At 37.6% G+C, this 21,365-nt stretch overlaps 2 protein-coding genes across 5 annotated transcripts in view; one reads left to right on the top strand and one right to left on the bottom strand.

Moving 5' to 3' along the window:
- Positions 1 to 853: 853 nt before the first annotated feature.
- kiss2 (kisspeptin 2) lies at positions 854 to 10,677 on the bottom strand. 3 transcript variants are annotated; one of them, XM_015352096.2, is made up of 3 exons: positions 10,591 to 10,677; positions 1,850 to 1,962; positions 854 to 1,534 (listed from the first exon to the last, which is right to left on the bottom strand). In XM_015352096.2, the coding sequence occupies exons 2-3, from the start codon at positions 1,953 to 1,955 to the stop codon at positions 1,248 to 1,250; spliced, it is 393 nt and encodes a 130-aa protein (XP_015207582.1). In that variant the 5' UTR covers positions 1,956 to 1,962; positions 10,591 to 10,677; the 3' UTR covers positions 854 to 1,247. The 3 variants fall into 3 exon arrangements, with proteins under 3 accessions (XP_015207582.1, XP_015207580.1, XP_015207581.1); XM_015352094.2 differs by lacking the exon at positions 10,591 to 10,677 and adding an exon at positions 2,909 to 3,116; XM_015352095.2 differs by lacking the exon at positions 10,591 to 10,677 and adding an exon at positions 2,839 to 2,864.
- gys2 (glycogen synthase 2) overlaps positions 6,530 to 21,365 on the top strand; it is a 37,853-nt gene continuing 23,017 nt past the window's right edge. The window contains exons 1-7 of one of the 2 annotated variants that reach the window (XM_015352091.2): positions 6,530 to 7,000; positions 11,413 to 11,594; positions 13,540 to 13,731; positions 14,320 to 14,505; positions 18,595 to 18,739; positions 20,373 to 20,490; positions 20,924 to 21,044. In XM_015352091.2, coding sequence (XP_015207577.2) covers positions 6,880 to 7,000; positions 11,413 to 11,594; positions 13,540 to 13,731; positions 14,320 to 14,505; positions 18,595 to 18,739; positions 20,373 to 20,490; positions 20,924 to 21,044 — 1,065 coding nt within the window. In that variant the 5' untranslated portion in view covers positions 6,530 to 6,879. The remainder of the gene's footprint in view (positions 7,001 to 11,412; positions 11,595 to 13,539; positions 13,732 to 14,319; positions 14,506 to 18,594; positions 18,740 to 20,372; positions 20,491 to 20,923; positions 21,045 to 21,365) is intronic. The other variant, XM_006633193.3, reaches the window with a different exon arrangement.

The raw sequence follows: 21,365 nt of genomic DNA, 5'->3' as shown, positions 1-21,365 counted from the left end.
TCTGCATACTTTGAGGTTTTTTTTAGAATTGATTTTACTGATCCATAACATTTTTTGCTTAAATTATTTTGGTGTAACTGACTCGCCATGATTACTTCCCAAACTTATTGGGCACAAGGATATGTAGCCATGAACAGAGATGGTGTCCTGTAATTGGGTGGCTGGAGTTTGTACAGCCAAATTCTTACCTAGCAAAATGTTGCTTAATACACAAGTGTTGTACCCTAGGTTGCAGCACCTCATGCTCAATGTTGGTCATTTGGGTAAGTGTATAGATGCTGTAACACCTCATCTAGTGAGACATGATGGCCTGGTCCTATATTGCTTGAGCCCTGCGACCTCACTTGCTGCCCTTCTGTCAGCGTCCGTGATGTGACAACATTCCTTGAGAGCAAGATGAGAAGGTGCAATGGATGCCTTATTCAGTAGAGTTGAACTGTGTATTGATCACTTAAGAATGTGATATCCTAAAGTCTCTCTCCTTCTCCCTACCGAACCTGTAAAATTCATTACATTTATTGCGCATTTGTCCAGCCTCTGTGATACAACTGGAGCAGAATCCCCTGAGGCAGTACCTGCAATCTGCCACAAAAAATGCATCTCAGATGTACAGCTTGTACCGTTTCCAACAAGGGCTATATACACTTTCAACCTGGAACTTTTACAGTAGACACCCAGTTGAAGTGTTAATCATACAGTACCTGTCATGTCTTCAATAAAGCCTTCTCCAAAAATTATGCTGTTTTTTTCTGATAACATGAATTTGTTGCTATTATGAGCAATATTTATTTTGATGCTTCATATGCACAGAAACAAAAGTAGACAACTTTTCAAAAAAATTCTGAAAATGAAGTTAAACCTGTTTGCACATTTATTCACTTAATACAACAAATAAGCATTGGTACTTTTAAATACAATGTCTTTAACAACGTTGTGATTATTGAATACCTTCAGAAACTAAAAGGGAACTTATATAACATGTATTGAGACACCCATTGAATAAAAAATAAAGTCAAGAACTCAAGTCATCTCAATGAGAATGTTCTAATGCCTCTGTACAAACTTGAACAAGTCTAATAAATATATAATGACTTTCGGCTGAACAGTGAGATTTACTGTTTTTTTTCTTTAGTCCATTGTGAAACTGTCATTTCTAACATTCAGAAATATATTTAAGAACTCGGTAATCATAAAAAAAAACACCATTCCAATAACAGGATGAAAACTTTCAATCCACAGTCGCCCAGTCAAGGGGCCAGGCCCGTCTCTTTGAGGTACAGCAGGTAAAGCAACAGCTCACTGGGTATAGCGCTCCTGTCGTTGGCCACGATATTCCTGTTGCGCTTTCCGAAGCGAAGTCCAAACGGATTGAAGTTAAATTTACTCCGGGTGAAACGGAGTTTGCAGGAGATCTGACTCTCCACTTCGCTCTCTTGGACAAAGTAGCAGAGACTCGCCTGGTCTGCCGAATTTGGACCTTCAACCTCCCTCACCGCCAGGTGGGGCAGGCTTCCGAGACCGGCAGGTGTGCTGGCTGCGTGCACAGGTGCTCATTAACAACAATCGAAACACCGTGTATCATAAAAGCAATTCAATTCTGTCACTAAAATGACAGCCCTCTATTTATGTGGAGTGAGGAATAAGAAAAGAAAAAGAAAATACGAAAAAAAAGATCCATATACATCTAACATTTTGTGCATAAATCACTACTCAGTCGCCCTGTTCATCTTAAAGATTGATGCATCTGTCAAATTATATGCGCTTGTGTGTCCCTACATTTATCCACGGATTCTTAAAAAAAACATCTTAAATGAGCATAGGCAGAACTTGAGTTTAGTATTCAACTCACCTGAATTCTGGAACTGCTCAGCGGGTGAACTTCCGCTTAGCGGTTTTCCCATTGTTCGTTGCTGGCAAACTACAACTGCAGCTAGAAGCAGCAGGAATCTGTTCATGTTAGGTCTACAAAATTAGGGGGATAGAGAAGGTAAAGCTTTATTAATCGCTTATCGACCAGATCAATAAGCTAAAAAGCGCTCTTCCCAAACGCAGGCTGATCTTTTGCAAGAGTGAACGATTAAGCAAAACAATTCTCTTTGAACTTATAGGAGTTGTCCAATCTTTACAGGTATTGAAAAGGAATTTCTCAAGAAAAGATACCTTTTCTCAGTATGTAAAGTAAACATTCTGTATTAATTCCAAATTTTATTATTGTTTCATGATGATTAAACAACCGTTATTATTAGGGATAGCTTTATTTAGATATTGCGCATATTTTAATGGATTTTCCTAAAGGTTTCATTGCTTTAAACTTTTGAAATTTCTTATCGTATATTGCTGAATTTACCATACCTTAATCATTTTTAAAGATTTGCTTTTAAATATTGATTATAAATGAAAAATGACATTCGCCTCTTAGTTTAAGTAAATATAGAAATGAATGCACGTAAGTAAAAAAAGCCTTTCCAAAACATCTCCCAAGATAATGAAAAAACATCACAGCATAATATCAACTCAGTACTGATAACAACTGTACTACCTTTTGATGTAAGATGTAACGGTTTAATGGTTGAATTTCCAAACCAACGTACCCCTATAGGAAATACATAATACACATCCCATATAGAAATCTAACTGCGTCTCAGAATCTTTAAATATGAACAGTATCAATTTAAATTTATGTAGATTTCCCTAACATATTCTAAATAATATTCTGACCCGAAAGATTTAGACGAACGTCTTCAGCAGTAAACGTGCTAAAGCCTACTGAAATCTGGTGTTTTTAAGTTGTCACTATTCATATTAAAAGCAGGAATAATGTTAATAATTTCACCTTACTTGTACTCCATAGTAATGCATTCGTTTTACCCAAAACAACCAAATGAAAATAATGAAGAATACTTCTCACCTTGGGGCTGTGCGCTGTATGTGCTTCCCAAACGAGGTTCCTTCGGTTTTTAACTTTCCAGTGTCACACTTTATGTAACTCAGCCGACGGATAATTCCCATGGATACTGTACTACGGTCACGCAGTTTTGACATGATTCATAAATTTATTGAATACTCCCTAAAGTCCCTGGAGAGTGTTCAGTTTATAGTGCCGCCTGCTGGAATATAGACCTGATAATGATGGCTATTTGAAGAACCCTATAATACTTGTAAGCACAGTATTAAATAATACCTGCCCTTTAAATTGTATCTACAGGACCATGCAATTTATCCTGAATAATTACCGTTATTGTTATAATTCTTATTTTAAAACGTGGATTAATGGACTACAATTCTAGAGTGAATTACCAAATTTTCAAAGCGAGCAGCAATTGTGAATGCCTTAACCCTCAGGAGCATTTATCTTCTCTGCGTCCGATTTTCCGCTCTCAGTGAAAGGCTCTCTCAAATCGTTCAGATTCTACATATCCGGACGTCTCGGACTCCTTTGTTAATTCAAGTTAGAGCAAAATAAATAAGGGAAATTATCAATACATTTTATTCTAGTAAATAACTAGAATGGTAGCGCTCTTCTTCACTTTGATCATGTTTCTGAGTTTCAGTGTAGTCCTTTACAGCTTTTCACTGTTTAGAGAACTTCTGTTTTATGCGAATGCATTCACTTTATTTGAAAACGAACATATCGTCAAGTCACAATATGTGACGTTATATTTTCACACAAAACGTCACAAATAAAATATCTGCATGAAATAATCAGTTATTTTCCTTTGGTTTTCAATGGTTACACTGCTACTGTACAGCTTGAGTCCTGGGTTCGATGCCGGAAATGACTGCCTTATGTTTGGAGTTCGCATGTTGCCAACGAGGGCTCTCTCTCTCCCTCATCAAGTCGATTCTTGTTGTTTTTTTGTAAAGTGTGTACATGTGTGTTTCTTGCCTCGTACTACCGTTAAATTGTGATCATGCATGGCGTCCTAGGATCTCAGTATTTTTCTTACCAAAAAAGCTTTGCGTTTTAGAAAATAAACAATGTGACAATGTAACGCGATGTTGGTTGCTTTACATTCTGCTATGATGGTGGGTAGCTGCGTCAGCATTCATAGGCTTCAAAGGAACAAGTAATAGGTTTATTCCATGCTGAAAAAAAGAAGAAAGAGAACACAACGTTTCGGTCGTTCAGGCTCCACGACCGAAACGTTGTGTTCTCTTTCTTCTTTTTTTCAGCATGGAATAAAACTATTACTTATTCTGCTTTGATTACGAGAAGTACATTTGTGATACATTTTGAAAGGAGCTTCCTCTTTAAAAAAAACAAATATTGATCAGCTTTATTTACTGGGTTTTGTGTCTTAAATTGTCTTTAACTTAGAATAGTTATATCATAGTGCACTTAATAAATATTTCTGCTAGTGGACAAATAATCAAATACAGTACTTCAAAAAAAATTCTCTGATTCTTAATTACTGTGTGCCATATCTCACTTTTGGGACATCTTTTATTATGCCAACACAGTAATTGTCAGATAGCAGGAAAGATAGATTTGTAAATTCTTTATTTAACCAGAAGTGTCAATTGTGAACAAAGAGCACATTTACAGTGATGATCTGAAGATCCGTTTATACAGCAAACATCTATGAATTGGCTTCATTACTCTGCTCTCCCCCCCACTGAGAGCTGGTGTGTGGTGAGTGTTCTGGAGCACTATGGCTGCCGTCACATTATCCAGGTGGGGCTGCACATTGGTGGTGGTGGAGGAGAGTCCCCATTACCTGTAAAGCGCTTTGAGTGGAGTGTCCAGAAAGCGCTATATAAGTGTAAGCAATTATAAATGAATTATTATTGATTTACTAGAGCAATCTTTACGTTTGCTAAAACCCCTACAAATTTCTCCACATTGCTGACTTGGTAGAGCAAAGATATATTTGCAGCTACCATACTTCTACTGTGCTGGGATAAGACAATGTGCAAAAATGTATGCAGCATGGCAAATGTTTTAAGACGCTACCTTACACAAATCTATTAAGAGTATGCAGTACTTTGGTCACAAATATTGTTGAAATTGTAGTACACAGAAGAAACCTGCAGAGGTCAACAAAGTACCATGAGTTCACCTAGACAGATTTTTACCTCACACGCTGAGAGACGCATACAAAACAAACTGGGAATGTTACTGGGTCCTAAATATCCACACTGGCTGATTATCTGACCTGGTTGAGGGACAGCAGTGAGGAACACACCCTGAGAAAGTGCAAGTTAAGTGACCCATAGAAACTGTCAGGAAGAATTTCATACCGAATGAGGACAAGAACCACAGCCTGGCCATAGAAACTGGGTTACACTGGTAGACCTGGCTGTCCAGAGAGGACATGCTCAGTAACTCCAGCCTGGCCTGAGAAACTAGGAGACACGGACAAAATGAACTACACAGAGAAGACAGGCTCAGTGGCCACAGCCTGGCCATAGAAACTGGGTTACACTGGTAGACCTGGCTGTACAGAGAGGACATGTTCAGTAACTCCTGCCTGGCCTGAGAAACTAGGAGACACGGACAAACTGAACTACGCAGAGAAGACAGGCTCAGTGACCACTGCCTGGCCATAGAAACGGGACAACACAAACAGATGTGGTTTTCCAGTGAGGACAGGCTGTCCTCCCATTTGCTAGCAGGGAGAAGCTGAGACAGAGATGAATCTTTTGTAAGAAATATTGTGGGATAAGCCAAACATTATTCACTAACCTAAGCAGTCAATAGAGATGCAGCACAGTATGTTATCTTCTTTCACAGCCAGAGGAACAGGCAGTGAGCCTCAATAATAATAATAATAATAATAATAATAATAATAATAATAATAATAATAATAATAATAATAATAAAGGTTTTGTTGTATATATTCAGCTAATCTCCTACATTTTAGTTTAGTAATGCTGTAATTAATCAGTTATGTCAATAAATTTATTTGAATCTGACATTTTTAAACAAAGTGATATTTCTTGGTGCTGGCAGGAACCTTATAAAACATTATCGAACAAACATAATCAAAACAATGCCTGCCCTGCAGATTATAGAGAGCGATTAATCCATTGCACAGATGTGTCAACTTGTACTGTGTCAACACAATGTACTCAGTGCTATAACAGTGTGAGGCTGAATAGATGACCCTAAAAGTCTTTTTACTTCTGCTAAATAAATAATATTATTATGATTTCTAATAGAAATACAGTAAGACAATAACCTGGAGAAGACAAAAAAAACATTTTCTGCAGCAATGTCTATTTGTCAATGTATTAGTATATTGCCAGCAGTATATTAAAATACTAACGCTATTACTACCGCCATTATTTCCCCCAACTAATACCTTTGGAAACAAGAATTTCTGAACGATGCCAGCAGTGATACACTGCTGCCTCTCAGAGATGTTGTCTTGTCTGAGGCAGAAAACGGCAGGGAAACCGATCCTCACCTGTCCGCGCTACATACGCTAACCTCCGGGCGGCCTCTCCACCACCCACTATAGGACTGACAGATATTTCACCTTGCGTGGACTGGACTTTAAATCCCAGGCCAGAAAGCTGAGAGGTCTCTCCACGCTACCGTGTCAGAAACGTCTACCAAATGTAGGCGGAGCAGTGTGTCTTTACGTGACAAGTGGTCCAGTGAAGAGCTCTTCAATGCTCCCACTATCCCGGCTTGGGTCCCAGAAAATCCGCAGGATTATATTTAATTTAATTCCAGCAGACAGATACTTTAAAACCTATTATCTTCTCAACGCTAGTCAAGGCAAAACAGGTTCTGCTGTACTCCAAGCACAGCTAAAACAAGCATTGTGATACCTGTGAAAGGAGTCGGGGATTTTTTTTTAAAGAGTTCAATTTTTATTTTTAATACAGACTGTATATTTTAAAGGGATTCTCCTACACTTTGAAAACAACATGCCGCTTTCCAGATCTTTGTCAATGACGTCCTTAAACGGGCTTCCCTTATGGGAAGACGAAGATCTACCCGTGGAAGATCTAATGCTTTTTGAGGTGGCCTGGGAAGTAACTAATAAAGGTTTGTAACATTTTGAAATGGGACGCGTAACGAGAGCACTTCGTTTGTTGGTTAAGACTGGACGCTTGCGGGAGCACTCAGTATTTCACGTACTGTTTTACTTAACCTGTTGCCACAGAGGCCTAGTGATGATCAATTTCACAATACAGCTGAAGTTGTCTAATAATTGCAAACATTCTCCTCACAGAGGATCTCATCTCAGACGTACACAACGCATGTGTAGAATTACATGTAGTACAGGACATGAATTCGGGGTTGGTGTTTTTATTTTGTTTTGTTTTTTTGGTTTGTTTGTTTTTTGATTCAACAGAAGCGTTTTCATCACTGTTGGTCAATTATGTCTACGTAATTACAAATACTAATACGATAGTTCTTTGCATTGAGCCAGAAATTTGTATTTTGAATCTAGTGGCGATGCAGAGGTCTTGGGAGTCACAGAAACACAACAGTAATTTATAAATGCAGATCTTGTGTTGCAATAAGAATGTCTGCAAGCACGCTTAATAGTGAATTATTGAGGCTTTTAAAATCTTCAGAGGGGTTTTAAGTCACACCAATCTAGCAGCTTAGTAATCAGGTCTGTGTTGCTTATTTAGAACTGTAATGGAGTCTAATGAAGCATGAATGTGGCTAGGAATAATGCCAACAAACATTTTATTTTATAGTGTTACCTGAAGAAATCACTGCTTGAACGATATGGGTCTTTTTGTTCCTAACATATTTAAAGACCGGTTACTTAAATGAAAAGCCTTCACTTGTTTTTCTGCTTTAAGGCTGAGATATTAATACATACGGTGTAAAAAATTCAGGATCAGAAGTAACTTCCCCACTGCTGTTACCAATAGATCGCAAAGGCTACCCTGCCTAGGGGGAGGTGTTTCTTATCAGTTAATAATTGACATTGAATCAATCTCCTCATCCTTTAGAAATGCAGGATTATCCCTCCAATGGCAGGCTTCTGTTATGTAACAGCCTGCTGAGACATCTACTGTATATGCAGAGTTCCACTTTCTTATTTGTTTGGTTAAAAGAAAGTACGCTTTCAAGCCGAGCTACAGACTGATGAAAAAAATGCAAAATGTTTTGATAATTGACCATCAAACAAAAGCCCACAAGGAAATAAAAAAGTTTTTGGATAACTTATCTCTGCTAGGAATTGGCCAGTCTGCTGTCGAAACCCTAAAATTCAATGAATAAATGTGTTGGAAAGGCTTGGCTGGTTTCAGCAGACACAGATGAAGTGTCACTGCTAATAGGTCAGATCTGTTATCCTGCAGATGGTTTAGTATTACGCATCATTCTTGGTGTGCTGTGATGATGAAGGCTACAATAGAACACGTGGCGTAGCCCATCACAAACTACTCTCCCCCAGTGTGGTAGGAAGCAGATCTTATCAGGCACAGCATTTAAGTCTGTGCTGCTGCAGAACAGGTGGCACCAAAAGTCTGTGTAGATTTTGCTTTCAAATTTTCAACTGAAGAAGTAGTCCAGAAATTCCAACTAAAATCATTTTTATATTGAAATACCGTCAGTAATAGTTTTGTTATAAAATTGAACTTTTTTTTTTGGCTTTCCAGAAGATAGCTGTCTGTGCCAAACAAGTGCTGCAATTTATATAAGGGGAGAAAGTTGTCATTGGTCAGCTGCCACATCAAAAAAATAAATTGCTGATCTTGCATGTGAATATTTTAGAACTAAGCAGAAAGAAGACTGTCAGGGTAGCATGAAAGTTGGAATTTTAGTATAATCTTTATTTCTAGAGGTGGTAAAATGTGAAATTTATAAAAAGGACCAAAATTTGGAAAGAAGAGGACATTAGGATCTCTACAGCATTTGGCAGCTAGTATCTAATTGATCCAATGATCTCATCCAGCTGTTTCTTGAAAGAAGCCAAGGTATCAGCTTCAACAGCATGGCTGTGTATCTTGTTCCAGTCACCCACAACACTTTGAGTAAAACGGCGCCTCCTGTTCTCATTTTAAAGTGTGCTTCCGAGTGATTTCCACTTGAGTCCTTCTGGCTGTTTCTCTGTTGATTCTAAAGACATCCACAGAATTAATTTTGTCTGTAGTAGTCCTCTCTATTCAAGGTTAAACGTATTAAGTTCTTTTAGTCTTTTAGCCATTGCTTGCTTATCACATACAGTATTTACAATGTACTGTATGTAGAAAATGTATTTGAATAGGTATTTGTTCATTGTATAATTCTGCCTTTCAAGGCAGAATTATTTTGGGTTGTTACTAAAGTAGACACTCACGAGTTCTGAAAACAGAATGTAATGTATACATATTATGTAAGTTATTGTGTTCTTTCTACAGTGGTGAGATTGACCTTTGTCAAGGATCAACCTAAAATCAGCCTGGTGCATTTATTGTATACAGTATGCCTTTTCTCCTGATTTATTTGAATGGCTTGCTATGTTTTTTATAAGTAGTTTGTACTTATTTATGATTCATCAAAGCACGGCATAGTAATGCACTGATCTCTATAGCCAATAAATATGTAATTTAATTATATCAGAGGAAATATCATAATTCTGTACTGCATTAAATACCTGCACTGAATTGATATGTTTGTTATGGAGGTACTGAAATTGTTGGCAGTGTTGAAGGCTACAAACCCACAACACCACAAATTGAAATCTAAATGATTTTTCAGTTAGCCTTCTTAAAATATCAGTTTGTTTTGGGGAAAAAAAGTTATGTCCCCATAAGTAATATGCTAAAGAGCTTTAAAATAGACTCTTCACCCTCAGGGTTAATATCGATGTGGGTCTGTTTTGAAAGTTTGGAAAACATGGATTTCCACGTAGTTAAATATTAATCTTTAAATAAATACAGTGCCTGGAAAAAACCACGTTTAAACTCTTGTTAGAGTCTTTAAAGTTATATAATGCACAAAGTTTGCGCTTGTGTGGTTACTGGTGTCTGTTTTTTTTTCCTAGAGGCAGTCTGATTCCATAATGTCACTTAGAATAGTCATTTAAGGATCCTAATGAAACACCACTCTATTACTGTCTTCTCTGTTGCCAGATTGAAAGGGCATGCTGAATCTTTCTGAATGTGAAATACCCTATATTATTCTACATGAATTAGATAATTATGATGTTTTATCATTTATGTCAGAAAAGTAAAATGTTTGAATTGGAGACAATAATATGTATATTACCAGGTTATATGGTACTAGTTTTACAAAACAGCTTTATTTCAGAAAGTTTTACAGAAAGCTCCTTATAAATGCTATGCCTTTCTAAGTTTAAAGAAACATCTTTCTGCTTTTAAAGAAACACATACAAAACAAGCATTTAACTTAAAGATTTATGCATACTACCGTATATTCAATATCTACCTTATGTCACTGTACTATACAGGTTAACATGCTTATATAAATATTTCAGCATAATCTTATCATTGAGAATGAGAATTCATTTTCTTGCTTAGATTGGCTCAGAAATCAATAACGTTCTAAGGTTCCCAGTTTACACAAAGCAATGATCTAATGATACAGGCTGCAATAGACCTTCATTCAGTCAGCAGCCTTAAAGGTTGTTACAACTAACCCCTTAGGATTCTAGGAAGCTCTATACTTACTACTGGAAGAAAGGATTGGTTTTAAATCCAGAATATCTTCGCTTGAAGATTAGTCAACTAAGCAAGCAGTTCTACCAGCTGCTTGTGAACTATGAAGAACTGTAACTGTCGAGTCCAATGTATTGAAACATTTAAGGCTTAAGTACTTGGCTTTGTCACAGGGTTTAAAAGTAACATGGATGTTTTCCAAGGGTTTACATCACAGAAGCAGCATTGATTACCAAAGTCAAGCATCTTGAGTGTTGTGCTGATCAGTGCTGTCCTTTGGCACTGAATTGTACTTTTGTAAAGTAGCTTCCATCAGTCTGGGCTCTTTCTCTGGCCAATTTGAGTGTTGCTTAGATAAGATTACACCTTTGATTCCTTGTAGTTTCATAATTAATGGAAGAGATCTAACCATCTATAAACTACACCACTACTATTGCTAGCACTGTCATGTGATAATTCAGATGATAGTTCAAAGCATGTTGTTCTGTGAATGTTCTGTAAGAGCTCTGATTTTTTGTGTTATATTGATTAATTCAAAGTTGGGTTTGAAGAAATATAATGAATTGATTTAAATGGATGTTTCATTTTTTTGGTAACTTTGGAGAATAAACAGTATATGTGAGATGCTGATGTGCTGTATCTGAAAAGTTATCCATTTACTTAAAAGTACTGAATTGGACAAGCCAGCTCGTAATACCTATGATTCTGTAAATGTCTAGCTGCAGTATAAAACACTAAGAATGGTGTTTGTTTTTCTTTGTCATCAATGATGTCACCTTCGTCAATGCTATCTTTGTCTATCTTTGTTGTTCACTATGATTCTCTCACCTGCAGTTGGAGGAATTTACACAGTAATTCAGACCAAAGCCAAAATCACAGTGGATGAGTGGGGGGAGAACTTTATCATGGTGGGGCCATACTTTGAGCACAACGTGAAGACGCAGGTGGAACTGTGCGATCCGCCCAATCCTGCCATTCAAAAGGCCATGGAGAACCTCAGGAACAGTGGCTGCCAGGTAACACCATTCAGCTTCTTTTGAGCTCTAATCCCAATAAGGAAAATTCCAAGACTGTAAGTTGCCGTACAGGGATGGCGTGGTGGGAACAGTGAAGGAGCAGTTAAGGTCAGTGGGTTAAACCTTTTAAGGTAGATTAAGTTTTCTGTGACTTAAGGAGGAAGTCCACTTGTTCTGCATCATTTTAGTGGTTGTCTCCTGTTTATCCTGTTATCCGTCTGCGAGCTCGGAATTCCCTAGCAAATTATATGTATCCTGCTGACTTACAGTAAAATCTTTTACCTCCTTCTGTGGAAGAATTAATTACTTTTTTGTGTACTTCCAAAAGTTGCACTATACAGTGATTGCTGATGTGCAATGACTGGGCTTCCACACACACAGATGTGAAATGACCGATTTTTTTTAGGCTGCTTAGGCTAAATCTGTGCATGAGCAGTAAATTTGGGCTGGATGTTCTATACAAGAAGGTTCGCAGAAATGAACAGCCTTGGAAAACCTCACTCAGATGGGCTTTCATGCTTCATTCTGTACTTATTAGTTGGCCAGACTCTCACACTGGAGAGTCAGAGCAAGTGAGTCATTATTAGGTGCATTATTACGGATATATTTGACTTAATAGCCCTCACTGTGACTGTAACACAAGTACCCCAGCTGTCCCCTCTGTGAGGCAACAAGGGTTTTCAGAGATTTTATTCATTACAGTACAAATGTTTCTTTGTTACTCATTCTTGAGCTTCCAAAACAAAACCAAAGAAAAAAATACTGAAAAAAAAAAAGGTCAGAACTCTTTTCTGTAATCTAGTACTACAGTTGAAATGGTTTGGCACACAGTCCTGTTTCCCTTGCTGACCTGTCAGTGTGCACGAACATTTGTCATTGACACTCTCGACATTGACAAGTGTTTCAAGTAGGTAGCTGCGTCAGCAGGCGTAGGCTGCAAAGGAACAAGTAAAGGTTTATTCCATGCTGAAAAGGGAAGAAAAGAAACACTACACTCCCTCTGTGGAGCCTTCTTCAGGTGTCAAGAAAAGCCCAAAGGAGGCTCTACGGCAAAACGTTGTTTCTTTTCTTCTCTTTTCAGCATGGAATAAACCTTTACTTGTTTCGTTGACAACTGTTGTGTTTGGACAACTCAAGATTTTTTTTATCCTGCTATCCAGTCAATACTAGAATACGCCCAGCAGGTGGCAGAATAATTCCTTTATTGGCAGCAGCGGTCCTCGCAGAAATGAAAAGAAAATATGGTGATATTCAGAAGGCTGAACTGCTGAAGTTTTCAATGTTAGTGATTGATGTAGATCTCTGTGTTTAGAATATAAATTTGAATCCAGGTATTTTTTCTTGTCTACCTTGACTGAATGTCAAAATAGGAAAAAATCATCATCATAAAAGCTTTCTAGATACTGTTCATATGCGTTACATTCTTAACCTTCAAGACAGTATTTCATGGATGAAATTGCCTTTTTGTAAAAATTAAATGTACAAATGTTACTATAACATACAATGCATGGGGGAAATAATGAGGACTGTTAAAAATGTAAATGTGAAAAATTGAATGAGCTGAGAAATGGATTGATTGAGCAGTAAAAAATGTGTGTAAAAATAAATAATTAAATCTTAAATAATTAATTCTGTGATACCCTTCTGTATACCTAGTCATGTCTCAGTATTCTCATTTTGGGTCGGTCTTAGTGACTGTTACATCAGAGAGATGTAATATTAGTTATTGGTTACACATGAAGTTTATATTTATATAATTTCTTAACCAACACCCTTAATCCAGGACATGGAATAAAAATAGATTCAAATAAGTCACAAATGCTGTACAGCTCACGGCCCATGTATCCACGCGTGCATTCCAGTTCAACTCTTATTAATTCATTCATTGTTTTTGCTGCCAAAGGGCTGACTGCTCATTGATCAGCCAACTCCCTCCCTTTTGCAGCTGCACTTTGGCAGGTGGCTGATTGAGGGCAGCCCCTATGTCCTCCTGTTTGACATCGCCTCCTCTGCCTGGAACCTGGACAGGTGGAAAGGGGAATTCTGGGATACCTGTGGGATTGGGCTTCCTTTTCACGACCGAGAGGCCAGTGATTCCTTGATCTTCGGCTCTCTGACGACCTGGTTCTTCAAAGAGGTAGATGAGCTTGTGGTCAAAGGAGACGTGCCTTCATCTGGGGCTCATGATGTTCAAACTATATGCCGGCAGCCATATCACCCTGCAACTCACCACTGACAACCCACTGAAGCTAAGCAGGTGTGAGCCTAGTCAGTACCTGGGTGGGAGACCTCCTGGGAAAAACTAAAGTTGATGCTGGAAGAGGTGTTAGTGCACTCACCCTGCACTCCATGTGGGTCCTAATGCCCCAGTATAGTGACGGGGACACTATACTGTAAACAGGCGCCGGTTGGTGGTGGAGAGGAGTCCCCATTACCTGTAAAGCGCTTTGAGTGGAGTGTCCAGAAAAAGCGCTATATAAGTGTAAGCAATTATTATATTATTAATTATTATAAGGACAAATTCGGTAATGCGTGGGCAACTGTTTTGAAATTCACTGAAATGTAGTGTTCAAGAAAAGATGTGTGAAGGAGCTGGAAATATCAAGGTTGAAGTATTTTTTGGATTCTATGCATTATGAAGTTTCATGAACCCATCATTTCATTGATGCAACAAGAGCTAGCCTTGCCAGGAAGCAGGAGTCAAAGCGCTTTTTTCTGTTTCCAGCTCACTGACCAGTTCCAGGACAAGCCTAATATCATTGCTCATTTCCACGAGTGGCAGGCTGGAGCAGGACTCATTCTGAGCCGTTCCCGAAAAATCCCCATAGCAACCATCTTCACTACTCATGCCACACTGCTGGGGCGCTACCTGTGTGCAGGCAATGCTGACTTCTACAACAACCTGGACAAGGTAAAAAAAAAGAACCACTCTGTCAGTCTTGCTAATTTAATATTGTTTTTGTTTCTGCATTTCTGTTAATGTTATTTTTTTATGAGCCCTTATGCCCACCGGGAGTTTCTTTGACAGATATTAATTTTGTTTCCTGATCTTGTTGGATTGCATTTCTATTTTTAAACTTTTTCAGCTATGGTGGGATGATGTAACAGGTGATCCTGTGGCTGTAGTTAAGTCAGCCCCTTGAAACCTAGACAGTGTAGAATACTAGACTGTGATGCATGCATCGCAGTAGTGTACAGTGGATTTTATAAGTCTACACACCCTTATTAAAATTTCAGCTTTTGCTGATGTACAGGCTGAAACCAAAACAAATTGTGTCAGAACAGCTGATATTTGAAGTGATAATGTTTTACCTTCAATAAGATCTTGTAACCAACAATATTAAAGTGAAAAACAAATTAAATAAAAATAATTAAAAATAAAAAACTTTCAATGCATAGTTTGCATAGACTAGCTTGCACTGTATATCCTCAGCAATCAACCAGAACTCCACCCCGACACAGAAAAAAGATAGCTGCTTGTGAACTTGAGTCAGTGAACAGGTTATATAAAATAGTTAGCTGTTGCATGTTCTTTAAAAAATCATAAAGCATGCGTATTATGTGAATTACATAGTTGTGTAAGATACCTGTTTTCATTGCAAACACCATTTGCATTGCAGTTTTATTTGAAAATCTAGAAATGGAAACAAGAAATGGAAAACAGAGTCTGAAGAGGTTACTTATGAGAAAAACGTGGGTGATTATGTACAGTAGGCATGTTATTTTATTTTTTTAATCTAGGCACAGAGGAGAAGTTATATTAAACTGAATATTGGGACATATGGTAGTAACAAGTGTAGAATTTAATTTAGAATTTAAATAGGGAGTTCTTATGTTAACATTATGCAATACATTAATAACACCTGCAAGAAAGATGATGCTCTGGTATCCGTCTAGAATACTTGATACATTCCTAGACAGTTAGGAATGTCCATCACTAACAGACTAAATTAATTGAACCTTTTTTAGTCTTGAACAGAGGGAGATAGGATTATTATCCTATTATTATCCTTAATAAAGTCAACCCTATGGATTTCTTGCAAAACTGCTGGGAAGTGTAATGAAAACTGGTAAATGAAGCACTTCTTTACATAAAGGGTTGTGTGGAACAAGATGCCAAACCATGCTGCTGTATCTAGTATCTGAATGAGAGACATCTGGATGAGATCTTTGGTCATTTAGCTGTTGAAAACCCCAATAAGCTGGGTTAGTAGAAAGTACCCCTTTTTATTAGTGAATTTATTGATTGATTGATCAATTTGACATTACCTTTGTAGTATACTCACCATTTACAGATTCAGAATGATTAAATGAGTAAGCTTTCAGGTGACACATGGATTATTGGAAGATCAGTGCAAATGGGTGTTACTGGTAAGCACACTTTAGTGATTGAAATCCAGTCCTAGTAGATACAGTACCATATTATGGCCCGTCCCTGGCTGGGACATGGAGCACAGACAGGCAAACACATCTGGTAAACAATAACAGTGGTCATGTGAGCAAGTTTGTCCTTACTCTCAAGAGCATTATCACTGCTGCCACTCTCGCCAAATTGGTTCTGTTGCTCAAATCTTCTCATACTACTTGATAGTATAAAGTAAGTGCCTCCAAGTTTAGAATTCATAACAAAGATATCGCAACTTTAAGGAGACCCAGGCAATAGTAAAGATGTAGCAGTCAGATCTGTGTTTTAGTAATAGGCACATCAGTTTTGAAAAGGTTTGAATCTGAGATTGCTTTGGGCTAACCATATTGTCGGAAATTCAACTGCAAGGAGAAATTTAACTCCCACTTTCTGACTGTGTGTTTTGTGTGTGTTGCATTTGCCAGTCAGACAATCAGATCAGTTAAAAATTCACTAATATAATTGCTAGTGACATGTAGATGTACTGAGCAAAAAAGATGGTCAGAAATTCAGGTCTTAATTCCTCATTTGTGTCCATTTGCTGCAGATTCTGTAACCGAGTGTTTTAGATTATAGATGGGATTCTCTGTCATGGCTAAAAATTATATCTTGGCAAATAAATGATCATATACAGCAGTGAGCTGTTTCCATACACATACTCACTTTAAGTTATGTCTTTCAGGAAACAGTTCTACACATTTATAAATCCTTCAATATAGTGCTGTTTGCTAGGAACAGTACCTTTGCATCTTTATTTCTTTAAAATAAAGGCCATTATGCCTTTATCTTTACCGTACCATGAATAAGTCGAAGTGATTAACTGTACAGTCTGTACAGACACCAGAGAAAATCAACGCTTTTATAAAGTTGTTTTAGGTGCAAGAATGAAAGAGCACTTGAGATTCTCCTGAGAGCAGGAATCTCCATTTGCAAAGTTAGGCATCCATGAATATTAAGTAGTTTTTGCCAGGTTACAACAGAGGGACATGCAGCTACTTTTTAGGGCTCCTCAGAGCAATTAACCTTCTGAGTTCCAATTATCAAATAAAATCTGTTGCCTAATCTTTTCATGATTGGGTTAAATTTTAAGAGACATATTATTGCCCTTCTTTTTTTAAACGTTTGCCTATGTTGTGGCATAATCTTGATATTTTTTCATTGATTGGGTTGAAACATGTATCTTGTATCTGTTGTGCTTCAATGTGTTTGTTACGTGTATTTATGTTTGTGTGAGTTTTTTTTATTATATGCTATGTATTTTTTATATTCTGTAGTGATGTGCTTGAAACTTATCTTAAAGAAGAAATGCATTCAGGCTTCCTCCTTGTCTATTACAGCAAACAGGAATAAAATCCTTTTGATATTATCTGACCTGCAAAATCATGTTCAATTTATTTTTTTACAGCTGATATTTGAAGTGATAATGTTTTACACAGGTCAGATTCCATTTAGGTAGAGGGAGTTAATATTTTCAGTATACCAAGGCAGCTTGACATTTATAGGACAACACCATGACCAATTATTCTGAGTATTGGAACCATTTTCTCAAGATTACTTGTGTATAGTGCATTTACATGTTCCATGTCTCCCAGTAACACTTACTAGGAGATCAGAGGACCTAATGAGGCCCTATTTGGCTGTATAAAGGTCAGTCCTGGCCCAAGGGAAACAGTAAGCTTGTGGGCTGATTTGATTATTAAATGATACAGATAGGCAATTCCCTGAAGGCTGATATGAAGCAAGCATTTTGGGATTCAAGTTAGAGAAGAGATTTCCACGATAGTTATGTTGTGACAGGCTTGGCCCTTCTGAACTATTCAATTGATGTTTAACCTTTTAGGCTGAAGCTTAATCAGAGCCCTTTTGTGACATATTTAAAGCGTCACCGTACCCTGAAGAGACAGGCTCTGTATCTGATACACTTGAAAGAATTCATCGTGTGTCTTGAGAGCGCAGTCCGAGGATGTGCAGAGATTCAAGGAAAAAGTAAGTTGAGCTCAGGGAAGATTGTAAACCTCAAATTATAACCTCGGAATTAAACTCCTTATTACTGAGTACAATATGAAATGGTTTTTGTTTATGTTAGGTTTAAAGCTCCCCACACCAGAGGTAGAATGGGCAGGTTATCAACAGCTGTATATCTCAAGATTGCATGGTAGCAGTTCACGCATTTGAACTGATTGTCCTGTTTCTTATTTTTGGGAACTCAAAGGCTCCACATAGTGTTATATATTTATTTTCAATTAATCAGAGGTACTCCAGTGTTTTTAAATGACAAATTAAGATGGAACACAAAGTATCATCCTGTAAAGGGAAAAGAGGAAAAGTGAGAAGATTTGTGGACTGAAACCCACAGGAGCAAATACAGGTCATAACAACAATGATGTTAAGGGTCCTACCAAGCTCATGTTTCTGCATCCTTCACAGTAACACTTCATTAAATGGTGCCTTGTTGTTCTTGTCAGGGTGGAGTTGGAAAAACTGGGACGTCGGTAATGCTTTTGTTGGGTAACAGCAGAAGAGTCCCAAGAAAGTGGCACTGAAAGTTGTTAAGGTTGTCTTTGTTGTCTGTGTCTGCCCCCGTGTTGAGTCTAGTTCAACATTGACAAGGAAGCCGGCGAGCGGCAGATCTATCACCGATACTGTATGGAGCGAGCTGCTGTGCACTGCGCCCATGTCTTTACCACTGTGTCGCAGATCACTGCCATTGAAGCTGACCACATGCTCAAGAGGAAACCAGGTGAGGAGCTTGTGAGACGGGTCTGTTATAACTGATATTGAGAATGATTGTAATACTGTATTTGGCTTGTCCCTGTTCCTGTTACTAACAGGCCACTGAAGACTTATTCCTTGTGAATAATTTTTTTTAATAATCCACATGTATTTTGGGACTGCATTGTCCTGACTTAGCCAATAGTACTGCTTGAGGCCTGTTGATTCCATGTTATGCTGATGAATGATAGGAGACTATTTAATAAAAATAATAATAATAATAATAATAATTGCTTACTTACTGTACACACAACTGTGAATTATGTATGTATGGCAAAAGCAGTATGCTTGCAAAAGCAGTTTGCAGAACTATGTGAAGTTCCTGCAAAAGTCGGTGTTCAAACAGTGGTCTGCAGTCAGTTTTCAAAAGTACAAATCCATGCCTCAAGGCCATGCATGCCTGATTTGCAAAAAGAAAAACTGAACCATGTATATATTTGTTTCCTTTTTAATATAATCTATTAACCAAAGCTTAAAAATTGCATATTTGTTAATTTATTCTTCTCATACTGCAGCTGAGCTCCTAGGTTATTTCAAGTACAGAATGCACTGCTAGTTCCTACAGCTAAACCATGACTATATATAGACTATATACTGTATATTGTTTAAAATACAAATGAAAAATGTGATCTTAGAAAATAGACCCCTGGTGTCCACAACTTAAAAGTTAATTCCATGAAGTAGTCAAATTTTGCTAGTGCTTTGTGTTTTAGTTTGAGAGAACACCGTGGATAATTCAGGGAATGTGAGCAGATAGCTTTAAATTATATGTAACATTATGAACCAGGAAGGCCAAAAACAAAACTAGTTTTCCGCTGTGCAGAACGGACAACTATGTTCAACTGTGGTCTTCAACTATGGAGTATGAATTTTAAGGATTCCTGGCAGTTCTTTAGCTAAGGTTTTACAGCAATAAATGTAATCATTTAGAATTGCGCCTGTCCATTTGTTTTGTGTTCCAGAATAACATTTAGAAAAAAAGTGTCTGGGTTGATTCCGAAAATGTCAGTGTGCTTCAGTGTGTGTCATACTTACAGTTGGCAAAGATGTGTATGATTTCTGGTGGTTAAGGTGGATAAAAATGTTATCTGTTTTTATCATTGGGAAGGCCCTTTCTAAAGCTGCATGATGATATGCATGTTATTAAGCTTTTCTTTTGCATTTATGTCATGCTTTTCATCCTCAATTATCCCAAAGTAATTTACACATAGTGGGGAATGTACTTCATCTCCCTCTGAAGTACCTGGATGACACAAAGTCGCCCCACTACACAGCAGACCAAGAGATAAGAGAGAAGAGAGAAATTAATTTAATGTTTGACTCGGGAACTTTACATAGGCCTGAGTGGAATTTAGGCAGGACACCGGAATTAACTAATTTACTCTTACAAGCAGTGCCATGGGATTTAAAATAATCAAGTAGTCAGGACCTGGTTTGGAAATTCTTGTACAGAGGGAAGAGCTCCACCTACTGATCCACAATCACCTTCGTCTAGAAGTAATCACAGAGGTATACTGTATATCATGTTACCCATCGTATTGTTATTCCAGAATCTAAGTTCAAAGGACAATGTAAATAGGATTTTTTTGTCTGTTCTCCAGATGTTGTTACTCCCAATGGCCTGAATGTCAAAAAATTCTCTGCTGTGCATGAATTCCAGAACCTACATTCCATGAATAAGGCACGGATTCAGGAGTTTGTTCGTGGACATTTCTATGGGTAAGCTATCCTCAGCCTTTAGCTGTGATTAAATCGATTGTAAAGCTCCAGAAAGAACCAATCTGGAATGTTTTGTTTAGTATATTAATGTTTCATGTACACACAGATCCAAGGTTAGATATGCGTCATATTAACATCTCCCATTTAAACCACAGTCATTCAATATTTAAATAATATTTTGTATGTATTTCCCAGCACAACCATACTCTTAGTTATTTGTGTTATGAATGTGAAATATAGGAAAGGAGAAGTTTGTAACTTGCGTCTTGATAAACATTTAGTAGGAAAACTACGCCAGTGTGAAATATTGTTTGGCATTATTTTTAATTTTAGCCTATTCAAGTTAACTGGCAGTAAAGAAACCAGTAAAGTTCAAGAAGTGATGTGAAGGCAATGTAGTCCTTGAAAGTAACAACATTTTTGTCATTTACAGGCACCTTGACTTCAATTTGGACAAGACACTGTTTTTCTTTATTGCTGGTCGGTACGAATTCTCGAATAAAGGAGCAGATATCTTTTTAGAATCCCTGTCGAGATTAAACTTCCTTCTCAGGGTAAGGCTCTCTGAAGCTCTTCAATTAGCATGCCAATGAATCATTAAGCATCTGTCTGAAGCCTCATCTGATTACCTTGTTAAAGCTGTTCATGATAAATGTTACAGTATTTGTACAATGTTATACAGTATATTGAAAAAATTAAATGCGCTCTACTTTGTCCTTCTTTATTAGGTAAATGAATCATCCTGAAGGTCATATTAATGATAATAGGTGACACTCACACTGTTTCTGATGCACTCTATATTTACACACTCTTTGTGAGCCCAAACAAGGGTTAATCTGAGGATTAGGCATTCTCAATTAGAGCATATAAGGTAC

The sequence above is a fragment of the Lepisosteus oculatus genome, chromosome 7, assembly GCF_040954835.1.
Source record: "Lepisosteus oculatus isolate fLepOcu1 chromosome 7, fLepOcu1.hap2, whole genome shotgun sequence".
Taxonomy (NCBI): domain Eukaryota; kingdom Metazoa; phylum Chordata; class Actinopteri; order Semionotiformes; family Lepisosteidae; genus Lepisosteus; species Lepisosteus oculatus.
Note: the sequence above shows the minus strand (reverse complement) of the source record. Positions and strands in the feature narration are given on the sequence as shown.

Bases quoted from the DNA above. Each gene is read 5' to 3' on its own strand.
- kiss2 (XM_015352094.2), bottom strand. From the start codon at position 3,042: ATGTCAAAACTGCGTGACCGTAGTACAGTATCCATGGGAATTATCCGT. The intron at 1,963-2,908 runs GTGAGAAGTATT...CTAATTTTGTAG, and splicing joins ATACAGCGCACAGCCCCAAG to ACCTAACATGAACAGATTCC. The intron at 1,535-1,849 runs GTGAGTTGAATA...CTGTGCACGCAG, and splicing joins TGAGCAGTTCCAGAATTCAG to CCAGCACACCTGCCGGTCTC.